The sequence below is a fragment of the Carettochelys insculpta genome, chromosome 2, assembly GCF_033958435.1.
Source record: "Carettochelys insculpta isolate YL-2023 chromosome 2, ASM3395843v1, whole genome shotgun sequence".
NCBI lineage: Eukaryota > Metazoa > Chordata > Testudines > Carettochelyidae > Carettochelys > Carettochelys insculpta.
The window spans coordinates 280292010-280304977 of record NC_134138.1 but is presented as its reverse complement, the minus strand read 5'-3'; the positions used below and the strand labels follow the sequence as shown (position 1 = coordinate 280304977).

General features: G+C 63.7%; 1 protein-coding gene across 3 annotated transcripts; it reads left to right on the top strand.

Annotated features, from left to right (window-relative positions):
- Nucleotides 1-1867: 1867 nt before the first annotated feature.
- LOC142008211 (uncharacterized) lies at nucleotides 1868-7279 on the top strand. 3 transcript variants are annotated; one of them, XM_074985341.1, is made up of 6 exons: nucleotides 1868-1978; nucleotides 2839-2965; nucleotides 3918-4051; nucleotides 4742-4868; nucleotides 5550-5648; nucleotides 6229-7279. In XM_074985341.1, exons 1-6 carry the CDS (start codon nucleotides 1967-1969, stop codon nucleotides 7266-7268), a joined length of 1539 nt encoding a protein of 512 aa, XP_074841442.1. In that variant the 5' UTR covers nucleotides 1868-1966; the 3' UTR covers nucleotides 7269-7279. The 3 variants fall into 3 exon arrangements, with proteins under 3 accessions (XP_074841442.1, XP_074841441.1, XP_074841443.1); XM_074985340.1 differs by having other exon boundaries at nucleotides 5547-5648; XM_074985342.1 differs by having other exon boundaries at nucleotides 1875-2544; nucleotides 5547-5648.
- The last annotated feature ends 5689 nt before the right edge of the window (nucleotides 7280-12968 follow it).

The following is a 12968-nucleotide window of genomic DNA, read 5'->3' as shown; positions in this document are numbered from 1 at the left end:
GACAGTTTCTTTCTGCGCCTTCAGTAGGGCTTCCTGAAAATACTGCCAGTTTTCCTGGACACCTGTTCCCCTCATGGTAGCATCCCAGGGGACTCTGCTCATCAGGTTCCTGAAGGAGTCAGTCTGCTTTTCTGAGGTCCAAAGTGTGTAATTTGCTGCTCTCTTTCCTTCCTTTGGTAGGATCCTGAAGTCTCCCATCTCATGATCACTGTGTCCCAGGTTGTCCCCCACCTCTACCTTCCCTATTAGTTCCTCCCTGTTTGTAAGCAGCAGGTCGAGCCGCGCACAACCTCTGGTCGTGTCCTTCAGCACTTGTACCAAGAAGTGATCCCCAACATTCTCCAGAAATTTCCTGGACTGCTTGTGTACCGCCGCATTGGTCTCCCAACAGATGTCAGGGTAATTAAATTCCCCCACAGTTACGAGAGCCCGCGATCCGGAAACTTCTCTCAGTTGTCCAAAAAAAGCCTCATCTACCTCATCATCCTGATTTGGCGGCCTGCAGCAAACACCAACCACCACATCTCCAGTGCTGCCTACACCACTAAGCTTGACCCATAAATTCTCACCAGGCTTTTCTCCCTCTATGTACTGGAGTTCCAAGCAGTCATAGTGAGCTCTCACATACAGTGCAACTCCTCCTCCTTTTCTCCCTTGCCTGTTCTTCCTGAGCAGTTTATACCTTTTCACGACAGCGCTCCAGTCATGAGCGTCATCCCACCAAGTCTCCTGCTTCGATCACTGGGCTCGGAGTAACACATGTAACCCCTTCTGGGCACCCCTCTTTCGTCGTGGGAGTCTGCCTGTACCTGCATTGTGGGCATGTCCCTGAGAGTGTCACCCCTCATTCTGCCTCCTGGCCAGGGCCCCTAGAAACAAGAGCCCCCCATTTCTGAGGTGCTCGCAGCCGGCTCTCCTTGTCGCATGGGGACTGGGCACCCTGTGGGCCAATACCTGGAGCTATACCTCTGTCACAGAGCTGGAAGGGACCATCAGGGCTCATCAAGTCCAGGCTCCTGCCCTAACAACAGGGCCTAGCACCAGCCCTGACTGATTCTGATTTGCCCCAGACCCCAATGGCCCCTCAAAGACTGAGCTCCCAGCCCTGGGTTTAGCTGCCCATTGCTCAGACCAGATGGCAGAGGATGGAGGCAGAAGCCCTGTGACAGCATTTTTGCAATTTGAGATTAATTTGCTGGCTCATTTCTTGCAGTGCTGCAGCGGGCGGCTTGGCCCAGGGCAGGGCTCTCTGTCGGTGTGCCACTCCTCAGATCAGCTTGGGGCCAGCGGGCACCCCTCAGGCAGCACTTGGGGGCGGTGGGGTCTCTGTGCGTCCCCCCACTGCTCCTCTGCCGGCCCCACCTGCCGTCCAGCCCGCTGTCCGCGCTGCCCAGGGAGGGGGGCCGCAGGTTTCATCTGCCCCATCTCCCGCCCCCTTCACATGGGCGTTGCGGTCAGCTGCCTGCAGTGACCAGTGCGGAGGGAGCCCCGCAGGCCCCTGCCCCAGGGACCGCAGCAGTTGTGGGGTTTGAGCCCCCTGGGCCCTGCCTTGTCGGGGTCCGAGGCCGCTGCCGCGCACGGCAGGGGAGCCCTGGAGAACAGGGAGGGCGCTGGGGTGGGGCGGGGGCTCGGAGCCTGTCCCTGCCTTATGCCCCACCCAGGGCGCGGCAGCTGCCAGGAGAGTTCCCCTCGGTAGCCGGCCGGTCCTCCCCCCACAGCCGAGGCAGCGGGACCCGACCCCTCCCCGCAGGGGCGGCGCGTCTGCCGGGTGGAGTGGAGCCCCGCCGGGCGGGGCCGGGCCGGGCCGGGCCGGGTCTGCCTGGCCCATGCGGGCTGCTGGGAGATGTAGTTCCGCCCGTGCCGCGGAGCCGGAACAAAGCCCCCGCGAGCCGCGCCGGGAGATCGGCCCCGGCCCCTGCGCCTCCCGTGCGCCCAGGGCGCGCCGCGGCGGGGAGCGCAGCCGGCCATGCCGGCGCAGGTAGGGCCGGGCCGGAGGGAGCCTAGCGCGGGGCCGGCCTGCGAGCGACCGGCTCGGCGGCGGGCTCCGGGACGCTCCTTGCGGTGGGGCAGGCCGAGGCCGGGCGAGATCCGGGCCCTTGTCCTGCAGGGGCTGCTTTGTTATTGTAGGGTCGCTTGGAGGGGCTGGGTCTGCGGGAGCTGGTGCCTGTGATTCTGGGCCCCCTGTTGTGTTTTAGGGCGAGGGTCTCCCAGGGAGCCCAGCAAGCAGCTGCTGCACAAGGGCCCATACCAGGGGCCTTTGGGGACCACAAGGTAAAACCCAAGGACAGGTATCGGTGCCAGGTGGTGGGACCCGCTGGGTGGTGCAGGGCAGGTGTCGGTGCCGGGTGGTGGGACCCGCTGGGCCAGGCAGGGCAGTCCAGGAGCAGCTGGGCTTTTCGCTGGGCTCCTGCGTGGCCATGACCAGCACAGACGGAGGAGAGTGGAGATCTGAAGGGGAACCAAGCCCAGTCACAGCTGTCACACATCCCTGCAGAGGCAGCTCTTGGTCTGGGAGCAGCTGCAAAGTGCTGCGGGTGCATCAGGGTGAGTCCAGGGGGCATGCGGAGGGGATCCCAAAGTCCTGTGTCCCCGCTGGGTTGGCCCCAGCCCTGGCAGTTCCGTGCTGGGGCTTGTTACCCGACCTGCCTTGCGTGAAAGGGGCTCGTGTAAGAGAAGCTGAGGGCCGCACTTGGGTCGCACGGCTCCACAGCGCTGAGGTCCCTGGGCAGGCCTGGAGCTGGCAGTGAGGAGGGGGTCAGAGAAGTGCCCAGAGCAGCCTGTGTGTGTCTGCTCCTGCCCGGGGCCCCTGGCACTGAGGGAGGCGCGTTTGTTTTGCAGGTGCTGGCGGTGTTCGAGGAGGTGGCGGTCTATTTCTCCTCCGAGGAGTGGGCGGAGTTAGACGAATGGCAGCGGGAGCTGTACCGGGACGTGATGATGGAGAATTACGAGCTGGTGGCCTCACTGGGTGAGGATCCCTTTGTTAGCAGGAGCAGCAGCACCTCAGACCCCCCACGGATGGATGTGGGGGGTCTCCCGCTCCCTTGGTGCTGGGGACTGATGGCTGATGGCCTGTACCTGAAAGTGGGAGACTGCAGCGCTGTCCCCCATCGTGGGACGCGTGTTCTGGTTCTGGGGCGCTGGCGTGTCTGGGCGGTAAATCCATCCTGTCTGCTCCCCTTTGCTTGGTACTCTCCCAGCAAGGATATGCAGACAGCCAGGGGCTGCAGCTAGAGGGCTGGGGGAGGGTGCGTCATCTCCTACCACCCTCCACCATTCGGGGCAGAGCCTTACTGTTGGTGCTGAGGTTGCAATGGCAGAGGGGTCAGAGCATGGTCCTAGCATGGCTGGCACTGGCTGGGTGGCTGGAGAATGGCTGCTGGCCAGGTGCCCAGCTCTGAAGGCTGCAGTCCCGCCAGCAGCAATGCAGTCGGGTGGCAGGGGTGGTGTACTGCTTCCCTTGCTTCTGCTCTGCTGCTGGCAGGGGTGGCCTTCGCAGCCGGGCGCCAGTGAGCAGTGACTGCAGCCTGGGAGACCAGAGGTGCTGGGCTGTGACTGGCCAGGCCCAGAGGGGCAGGCACCGTCCCATCGGCCTCTCTGCAGTGCTCCGGGTCTCTGGGACCTGGCAGCTGGGCTGCTGCCAAGCTGCGTTTGTGATGCTCCCAGGGCTGAGCTGGGGGTGGATGCAGGACCAGCAGATGTGGGTGTGCGCCCTGTGCCCTTTGCCAGCTGCCCCTTCGCTGCCAAGTGCGCTCTGCGGCGCCAGGCTGTCTGTGGGGCCCAGCACTCCGGAAGGCAGCCAGCAGCCTGGAGCTACCCTGCTGGGGGCTGCTGGCAGGCGACACTCCCAGGGCAGGCAGTGACCGTCGGCCAGGCCCTGGGAACTGCAGGGCACAGCGGGTTCTCTTGCCTGTGCACAGGCTCTGCGAGCCCCAGGCCCAAGGCGTCGGCTAGAAAAACGAAACGGGAGACGGCGTCGTATGCCTGGGACCATCAGTACTCGAGAGCCGAGGTCCTGGTGCTGCCAGCCCAGGGGAGCGACGCCCCAGGCCAGGTGAGGCCCACGGTGGCTGGGAGAGCAAAGGACAGGAAACGCAGCAGCTCTGGGCGCAGGGGCCTGGCGAGAAGGCCTGGGCTGGGGCAAGCTGGCCGGTCTGAGGCCTTTCTGAGTGGAGCGGCAGGCTGAAGCCATGCCTGTGCTTTGGGCTGCCAGCTCCATGGGCTCCCTGACTTCCTCCTGGGGAGCTTCGTTAACTGGTCCTTGGGTGGGGCTCCCGGGATCTGGGCTGCTCCCTCTGCTCCAGTGGCTACTCCCTGCCGTGGTGCAGGCTGGGTTCTGGGCCGTGGCGTCAGTGGTGGGCAGTGGCCCGGGGACGTGCTGAGCCTGGTTCGGAGGCGATCGCTGGGGGAGGGCCTCTGGCTGTGCCGGGCACTAGTGCCACTGTGGGGGCGTGGGCATTAGCCGGCCTCTTTGCTCCTCACCCCATCCGGGGGATGGGTTCAGGTCTCTCCATGCCCAAGGTGCCAGGCCATGGGGCGAGGGCATTGGGTCACTGCATCCAGCAGGCCCGGGGCATGGGTCAGCTGCTGGGGGAGCAGGTCGGCCGCCAGGGCGAGGGTTGGCCATCCAGGGGCGCAGGTCGGCCGCCAGGGCGAGGGTCGGCCATCCAGGGGCGCAGGTCGGCTGCCAGGGCATGGGTTGGCCATCCAGGGAAGCGGCTGAGCAGGGCTGTTCGGCCGGCAGGAGCGGGTGCCCTTCGAGGACGTGGCGGTCTACCTCACCACAGAGGAGTGGAGGGAGCTGACAGGGTGGCAGCGGGAGCTGTACCAGGACGTGATGAAGGAGAATTACGAGCTGGTCGCCTCTGTGGGTAAGCCCCTTATTGGCAGCAGTGACCGCGGCTGCGTCCCCCCAGGCTGGCTTGTGCTCTGCTGGGGTTCGCAGGCAGGGGGCCCCGATTTTCGCTCCGTACGCGGGGATCATAGGTGGCAGGTACAGCCCCCAGCGACCAAAGCCAGGTGTGTCAAACCCAACCAGGCAGCCAGCCAGTGTGCGTGTCGGAGCCCCCGGGGGGGGCATCATTAGGTGGGTAACAGACTGTGTCAGATCGCCCCGGGGGGGGCATTGTTAGGTGGGTAACAGACCGTGTCAGATCCCCCGGGGGGGGCATTGTTAGGTGGGTAACAGACCGTGTCAGATCCCCCGGGGGGGGCATCGTTAGGTGGGTAACAGACCGTGTCAGATCCCCCGGGGGGGGCATCGTTAGGTGGGTAACAGACCGGGTCAGATCCCCGGGGGGGGACAGCATCGTTAGGTGGGTAACAGACCGGGTCAGATCCCGGGGGGGAGGGGCATCGTTAGGTGGATAACAGACCGGGTCAGGTCCCTGGGGGGGAGGGGCATCGTTAGGTGGGTAACAGACCGGGTCAGATCCCCCGGGGTGGTGGGGAAGTCAGGGCATGGTTAGGCCTGTATCAGATCGGATCCCTGGGGGGACGGGGTGCGAAGTGGTTAGCCAGGCCTGTAACTGCCCTCGCCTTCCCTCAAGCAGGGGACAGTGTGGAGAAACCGGAGATCGTCTGTAGGCTTGAGCAAGGGGAAGAGCTGCACGGCCCCAGAGAGACATGTGTGGCTGGGCCCCACGGCATGGGTAAGTGAGGCCAGCGACTGCCCCAGAGCTGCTCCAGCAGTCGGGGTCCCTGCGCTGGCTCCTGGCCCTCTGCTGCCCAGTTCACAAACCTGTCCAGCCCGGCGAGTGCAGCGCCCAGCTCTGGGGAGGAGTTGGGACTCCACTCCCGGCTGCAGCCAGTCCGTGGGTCTGTCATTGCCCAGGCCAACCCCATGGGGTCCCTCTGCCCCCTCCCACCTGTGCCAGCCGGGGGCACTGTTCCCATGCGACGTCCAGACGCACTCGTGTGTGCGGAAGCGTGTCCCCTCGTCGGCAGACAGCGTCATGCTGCGAGATGGTCAGTGCAGGGTGGGCAGAGCCTGGGCGGGTCCCAGTGGGGCAGGCCTCCGGGGGGCTCTGGCAGTAGTGACTCAGTAAGACCTACCCGGGTGAATAGCAGATGTGGGGCAGGGAGGGCCGGGGGGCAGGCTCTGAACCAGCAGTGCTGTGAATGGGGACCGGTCCCTGGGGAGATTCCAGGTGTTGGGCCCCGGGCGCCGGGGCTGAGACCCCAGTCTCGGCTTTCCTCCCCGGCTGATGCCCGGCACTCCTCTCCCGGCAGGCGGTCGGAGCCGGCGAGCTGGCGAGGACGATCCAGCCGGGCAGGACCCAGGCGAGACGCCAACCAGGCGAGGTGCAGCAAGAGCTTCCCCGTGCTCAGCCAGGGCAGGCGCCAGCGCGAGTCGCAGTCGGTGTCAGGGGAACGGATACGCTGAACCCCTGTGGGGCGAGAGGGGGATGAGGGACTCCCCAGCCACCAGGACCCCACGGAGCCAGCGGGGCAGTGGGGGGGCAGCGGCCCTGGCTGGGGCCCCGGGTGCAGAGGGGCTGTGTGTGGGGAGCACTGGGCTGTGGGGGCAGCGAGGAGAGGCGCTCGCTGCTGCGGGGGGAGGGAGGCCCCGCACGTGTGGGGAGTGTGGGCAGGGCCTTGGCAGCCAGGTCGCCCTGGCCAGGCACCAGCGGCAGCACGCCGGGGGGGGCGCCTTCCCCTGCGGCCAGTGCAGCAAAGCCTTCAGCAGCAAGGGCAACCTGCAGCGGCACTGCCAGCTGCACAGCGGGGAGGTGGCGCACGCCTGCGCCGAGTGCGGGCGGCACTTCCGCACCAAGCGCGCCTTCCTGGGGCACCAGCGCGTGCACAGCGGGGAGAAGCCCTTCGCCTGCCGCCAGTGCGGGCGCGGCTTCACCCGCAAGGAGAACCTTGTGCGGCACCAGGAGACCCATGTGCACAAGAAGCCCCACCCCTGCCCCGAGTGCGGGAAGAGCTTCCTGCACGAGGGCTCGCTGCTCCTGCACCGCCGCGCCCACGCCGGGGCCTGGCCCTTCACCTGCCCCCACTGCAGCAAGAGCTTCACCTGGAAGACCAACTTCACCGCCCACCTGCTCAGCCACCCGGAGGAGCAGCCCCCCGCCTGCCGCCTGTGTGGCCAGCGCTTCGCCGAGCGTGGGGATCTGCTGCGGCACCGCATGGCTCACGCCCGCGGCGGGGCGCCGACCAGCTGCGCCAGCGGGGAGACCTTCAGCGAGTTCCTGCAGATCCACGAGATGCTGATCTCGCGCTCGCACGCCCGCCAGCCCCTGGGCGCCCTCACCAAGTACAAGTGAAACCCGGCGGCTGGCCCGGGGCGAGGGGGAGCGCCCAGCCCCAGCACCCGTCACGTGGCAGCAAAGCCACCCCCTGCCGGGGCCCTAGTACCAGTGGGGTTCCAGCCAGGCGGGAGCCCTCCACGGCTCTGGCTCTTCTGCCAGTGCCTGTCCTGGGGGTGCTGGCCCCTCCCTGGGCCCTGGTCCTGCGGTTCAGACGGCTGAGTGCTAATGGAGGAGCCCTGCCCCGTGTGCGCCCTCGCTGACCTTGCGAGGCAGCTGCAGCTGCTTGGCCCTGGAGCAGGGGCCTGGGACAGCCCGTGTGGCTGCTGTGCTCCGGCCGCGGGGACGCGAGTGGCAGGTCCCACTGCAGCCTGGCCTGCGGCTGGGAGAAAAGGCAGCTGTGGGGACGCGGAGGAGGGGCAGCCTGCTGCTGGCTGCGCTCTGGGGCGAGGCGGCAGGAGGCCGTGTGGCGACGGTAGGCAGGGCAGGCTGGAGAGCTGCAGTCTACCGAGCACAGAGCCTCTTCCTGCTCGTCCCAGCAGAGCGCTGGCTCTGCTACACAGACAGGCAGAATATGGGCTGCCAAGGGCGGCCTGGCTCACTGGTGAAGGGCCTGGCGCCATCGACCAGGCGGGGGTCTCATTACCCAGCCAGGATCAGTCCCCACTGGGGGATCCCTGCTGCTGGCCAGCACGTCCCCCCGCCTTGCCAGGCCAACTGGTCCCACCATTCCCACGCCCCTCTTGTTACCCAGCCAGGATCAGTCCCCGCTGGGGGATCCCTGTTGCCGGCCAGCACGTCCCCCCGCCTTGCCAGGCCAACTGGTCCCACCATTCCCACGCCCCTCTTGTTACCCAGCCAGGATCAGTCCCCACTGGGGGATCCCTGCTGCTGGCCAGCACGTCCCCCCGCCTTGCCAGGCCAACTGGTCCCACCATTCCCACGCCCCTCTTGTTACCCAGCCAGGATCAGTCCCTGCTGGGGGATCCCCGTTGCCGGCCAGCATGTCCCCCCGCCTTGCCAGGCCAACTGGTCCCACCATTCCCACGCCCCTCTTGTTACCCAGCCAGGATCAGTCCCTGCTGGGGGATCCCTGTTGCCGGCCAGCACGTCCCCCCACCTCGCCAGGCCAGCTGGTCCCACCATTCCCACACCCCTCTTGTTACCCAGCCAGGATCAGTCCCTGCTGGGGGATCCCTGTTGCCGGCCAGCACGTCCCCCCGCCTTGCCAGGCCAGCTGGTCCCACCATTCCCACACCCCTCTTCCCTTTCATAGGCCCCTAGAAATAGGGGGCTGGAGGTGGCCTTGCGAGGTCACTAAATCCTGGCCCCGGTGCTCGGCAGGGCCATGAAAGCCTAGCCCAGCCCTGGCAGCTGTTTGTCCATGTTCTTGACAACCTCCAGTGATGCAGATCCCAGAGCTTCCCTGGGGACCTGGCTCAGAGCTTCACAGCCCCGACCCAGAAAGTATTTCCCCATCTGCCCCTCAGTCGCCCTCCATTCCCCTACTTCAGTTGAGAGCTGTGGTAGCTGCAGCTGGGGTACAACCTCAGCCAGTGCTGGCTCCCCTGGGAAATGGGGGAGCACTGTGTGTCATACGTCTTGCTGTGTCCCCGGGGAGCTGCTCTGGGTGCTCCGGGGCATGGGGGTTCAGGTGGGTGAGCAGGGAGGGAGGGTGGGAGAGCCAAGGGGTATCAGCATGAATGGTGCCAGTACTGTAAATCACAGCCAAGCCCAGGAAGGAAACGTGCTGGCTTCACGCGGGGGAATGGCCATGCGGTGTGTAAATACGTACGCTCAAGCTGGGTCCGACCCAGCGCCAGTAAAGCAGCCTGCCTGTCCTCCTCTGTTGCACTGTGTCTGTGGAAGGGGTGTAATACAAGGGGGTTTCTGGGCACAGCTAAGGAAAACAATCCAGGGTATATTGCTTAAAACTGGGCTACTTACAGCACCAGGCTGGGATTTCCTGCTCACTAAGGACAATCCAACCAGCCACCACAGCACCTCTGCCAGCCCCACTGGCCGGAAGCCACACAAGGAAACCCACAGACTGCCCAGCCGCTCTACCAGCCCAAACCAACAACCCCAAATCAGGTGAGAAGTTTCTAAAACTCACTTCACCAACTCCACACAGATTCTTCCAGGCCCCAAAGGGTTCAGCCACAGTCCTGGGTCCAGCCACAGTCCCAGGTCCATATATACTTGGATCCTACCCAAATCACCACGCTGGACCTACCCTTTAGAATCTAAAATGTAAAGGTTTATTAAGAATGAAAGAACAGGGTGAAAGAGACCATTGTTCAGGTGATACTTTACATACATCAATTACAGCTATTGATGCAGCCAGCGAAGAAAGTCTCTGACAGTCACCCCATAAGGGGGATGATTCCAGGCTACATTGTCTCAGTTACTGGAGATGTGGTGAGCTGGAGCCAGCAAGCTGGAACATGGATCCTTGGAACTGAAACAGGAACCCAGATGTCAAGTATCGGAGGGGGAGCCGTGTTACTCTGGATCTGTAACAGCAATGAAGGGTCCTGTGGCACCTTATAGACTAACAGAAAAGTTTTGAGCATGAGCTTTCGTGAGCACAGATTCACTTCATCAGATGCTAGTCCAGATCTGGGTCCAGGAACCCAGATGGACACTGCCAGGCCCATTTTCCAGTTTTTCATGGGGAGAGGAAAAGCCCTTTCTCCTACCCAGCAGACACTGGAGAATCAGCCACCTGACTCAGGCTGTCTGCTGTGGCGCTCTGGGGTGGGTTGTTGAGCTTGCCGGCATCTGATTTCCATCCCACTGCTTCGCCCAAAGTCACTTGACCCAGCCCGTCACCACTGGGTGCATCGCAGCAGAGAAGTCCCACGTTCCTGAGGTGAGTCTGGGCTGTCGGAGCCTTTGTTCAGCCCATCATCCCGGCAGCGGTGGAGATCACATCTCCTGGTGTAAGTCTTAGCACTAAAAATGCTTCTAATACAGCTACAGAGCTAAACTATAACTACCCACACACAACACAGACGTACCCCACAGGTTCAGGGCATCCTCAGCTTTCATTACACACCTCACCTGGCCCTTTGGCACAATATTTGTGGTCAACAGGTACAATGGACACATCAAATGGCTTCCAGATGTGATGGAGTGGGGGGTGCATGTGTGAGACTCAGGCTGGACGTGAGAGACAAGCAGAGCAGCTCCCATTGGCTAAGCATGACCCTGGGGCTATAACCTAGGCTACCAGGTAACACCTCTGCCCTGAACAAAGAGGAGGGAGGAGCCGCGCTGGTTTTGAATCGGGGGGCGGCAGTTAGCGGCTGCGGGGAGAGGGAGCTGGAAGGCAGCCAGCCTGAGGAGGGGGAAAGCTACACCCCAGAGGGGCACCCCTCGGGCTCCTCTCCCCAGGACGGGTTGGAAGGACTGTCTCTGGCTGCTGTACTGACGCTTCTGTGAGAAACTGGGCTTCTGTTGCCTAATAAACCTCCTGTTGTACCTGCTGAGTGACAGTCACTCCTGCCAGCAGACGGGGTGCAGTGCAGGGGGACCCCTGAACCCCATCACACTGGTGTCAGAAGTGGGATGCACTGCACCCACGGATGAGCTCCCAGCAGTGGCTGACTGAGCGCAAGAGAAGGAAGGAGCCTCACGAGCCAGAGGGGGAACAGAGCAATTCCTGCAGCTGCTGCTGGTGAGTGGATACCCCGGGAGACAGCGGGGAGATGGATTATACCCGACTCCTGAAGGCAGAGCTAGTGGGGCTGTGCAGAGAGAGGGGCCTGACCATGGGGAAGGCGACCAAGGCCCAGCTGATTGCCCAGCTGGAAGAGAATGACCGATCGGGGGGGCAGAGCCTGTCCTGGCAGGAAGTGGCCGGTCAGCCTCGGGAAGCATTTCGGATTCTCCGACAGGAGCAGGGGCTCGACGCCGTCAGACAGACGTGGTGCCCACCAGGTTGCGCTCAGCTAGTGGTGGTCCATCGCGGGCAGAGTCCCCCGCCGCAGAGCTGCGATGGCTGGAGCTCGAGGTGAGATTAAAGGAACTGGAAGCCCGGGAACGGCAGAGGGAACACGAGCGCCAGGTACAAGAGAGACAGCGGGAGGAGAGAGAGCGAGAGCGGGAGCATGAGCAGGCCATGGCAGAGTGGAGACGCCAAGAGGCCCCAGCTGCGGTAAGCGGGGAGAGGGCCAGATGGCTCGGGGTGGCCAGTCACTTGGAGACACGTGTGCTGGCCCAGTGTCAGGACCCAGGGGACATGGACGAGTTCCTTACCACCTTTGAGCGAGCCTGTGAGTTGCACGAGGTTCCCGCAGCCGAGTGGCTCCGGCACCTCACCCCCTTGCTGGGCCAGAAGGCCGCAGCGGTGCTCAGCCAGCTGGTGGGGCTGCAGCCTGGGGACTATGAACGGCTCAAACAGGCCCTGCTGCATAAGTTTGGACTGACTCCGGAGATGTACAAGAAGAGGTTCCAGGAGGCGCAGAAGAGGCCAGAGGAAACCCATGTAGATACAACCGCCCGCCCGAGGCAATACTACCAGAAATGGGTGTTCGGGATGGGAGTCCAGTCCGTAGAGGACCTGATCGAGCTGGCGGTCCTGGAGCGATTCTATGAGATGTGCGCACATGACCTGAGGGTGTGGCTCGTGGACCGGAAGCCAGGGGATTCACACAATGCAGGGAAACTGGCAGATGACTTCACAAACAGCTGGGCCAGGTTTGAAAGTGAGCCCCACAAAGAGAGGGAGTCTCGGAGAGACCGAGAATCTCAGACAGACCAGTTCCTGACCGTACAACAGAGGGGACCACCTCTTGGGCGAGCCCAGGAAAGAGGGGCCAGCCACCCACCCCCCAGAGAGCCAAACAGAGCCCGGACAGAGCAGCCGGCCCGAGGGACACAACAAGACCCAGGCTGTTATCGCTGTGGGCGAAAGGGGCATAGAGCAGCCCAGTGCCCCAAGCTCCCAGACAGGTTGAGCAGGCCGGGGGGGTCATGGAGTCAACTGGGTGGGGTCCCAGAAGCCAGAGGGGCTGGCGGCCAAGGCGGGTGGTGCTGACAATGGGTACTCGGATTGGGCTGAGTCCGCCCCACAGACCAGCTCCTCAGGGGGACCAAATGCTCAGAGGTCAGTTTACAGAGTGGGGGCGGCACTACCTCTGTGGAGCAAGTGTCTCAAACACCTCGAGGTAGACGGGAAAAAGGTCACGGGGTTCTGGGACACAGGCATTGACGTGACGCTGGCCCGACCCGGGGTGGTGGCACCGGGCTGCATGATACCCAATTCCCACCTGCCTGTAACAGGAATTGATGGGACCCCTTTCAAGGTGCCCATGGCGAGGGTGCACCTGAAATGGGGGAAGAAGGAAGGCCCCAAGGAGGTGGGCGTGCACAGCCATTTGCCAGCGGATGTACTGATGGGGGGTGACCTGGAGAACTGGCCAGGTGAACGCCCTCGTGCCCTGGTCCTGACCCGTAGCCAAAGAAAACGAGGGGTGCGCTCCCCAGATTCAGGGGTACAGGCCCAGCCAAAGCCACAGGAGCCACAGAGGCCAACCCTAAGAGAAAGGGGGCCCCCAAAAACCAGATCTCACAGGTCAGGGGTGCTGGATCCAGGCAGGGAAGGGGAAGTGGCTTCTGCCCCTGTCCTGGCCGAAGAGTTCCAGGCAGAGCAGCAGAGAGACCCTCCCTCCTTGCAGAAGCTGAGGGAACTGGCCAGTCTCAGCCCATCTC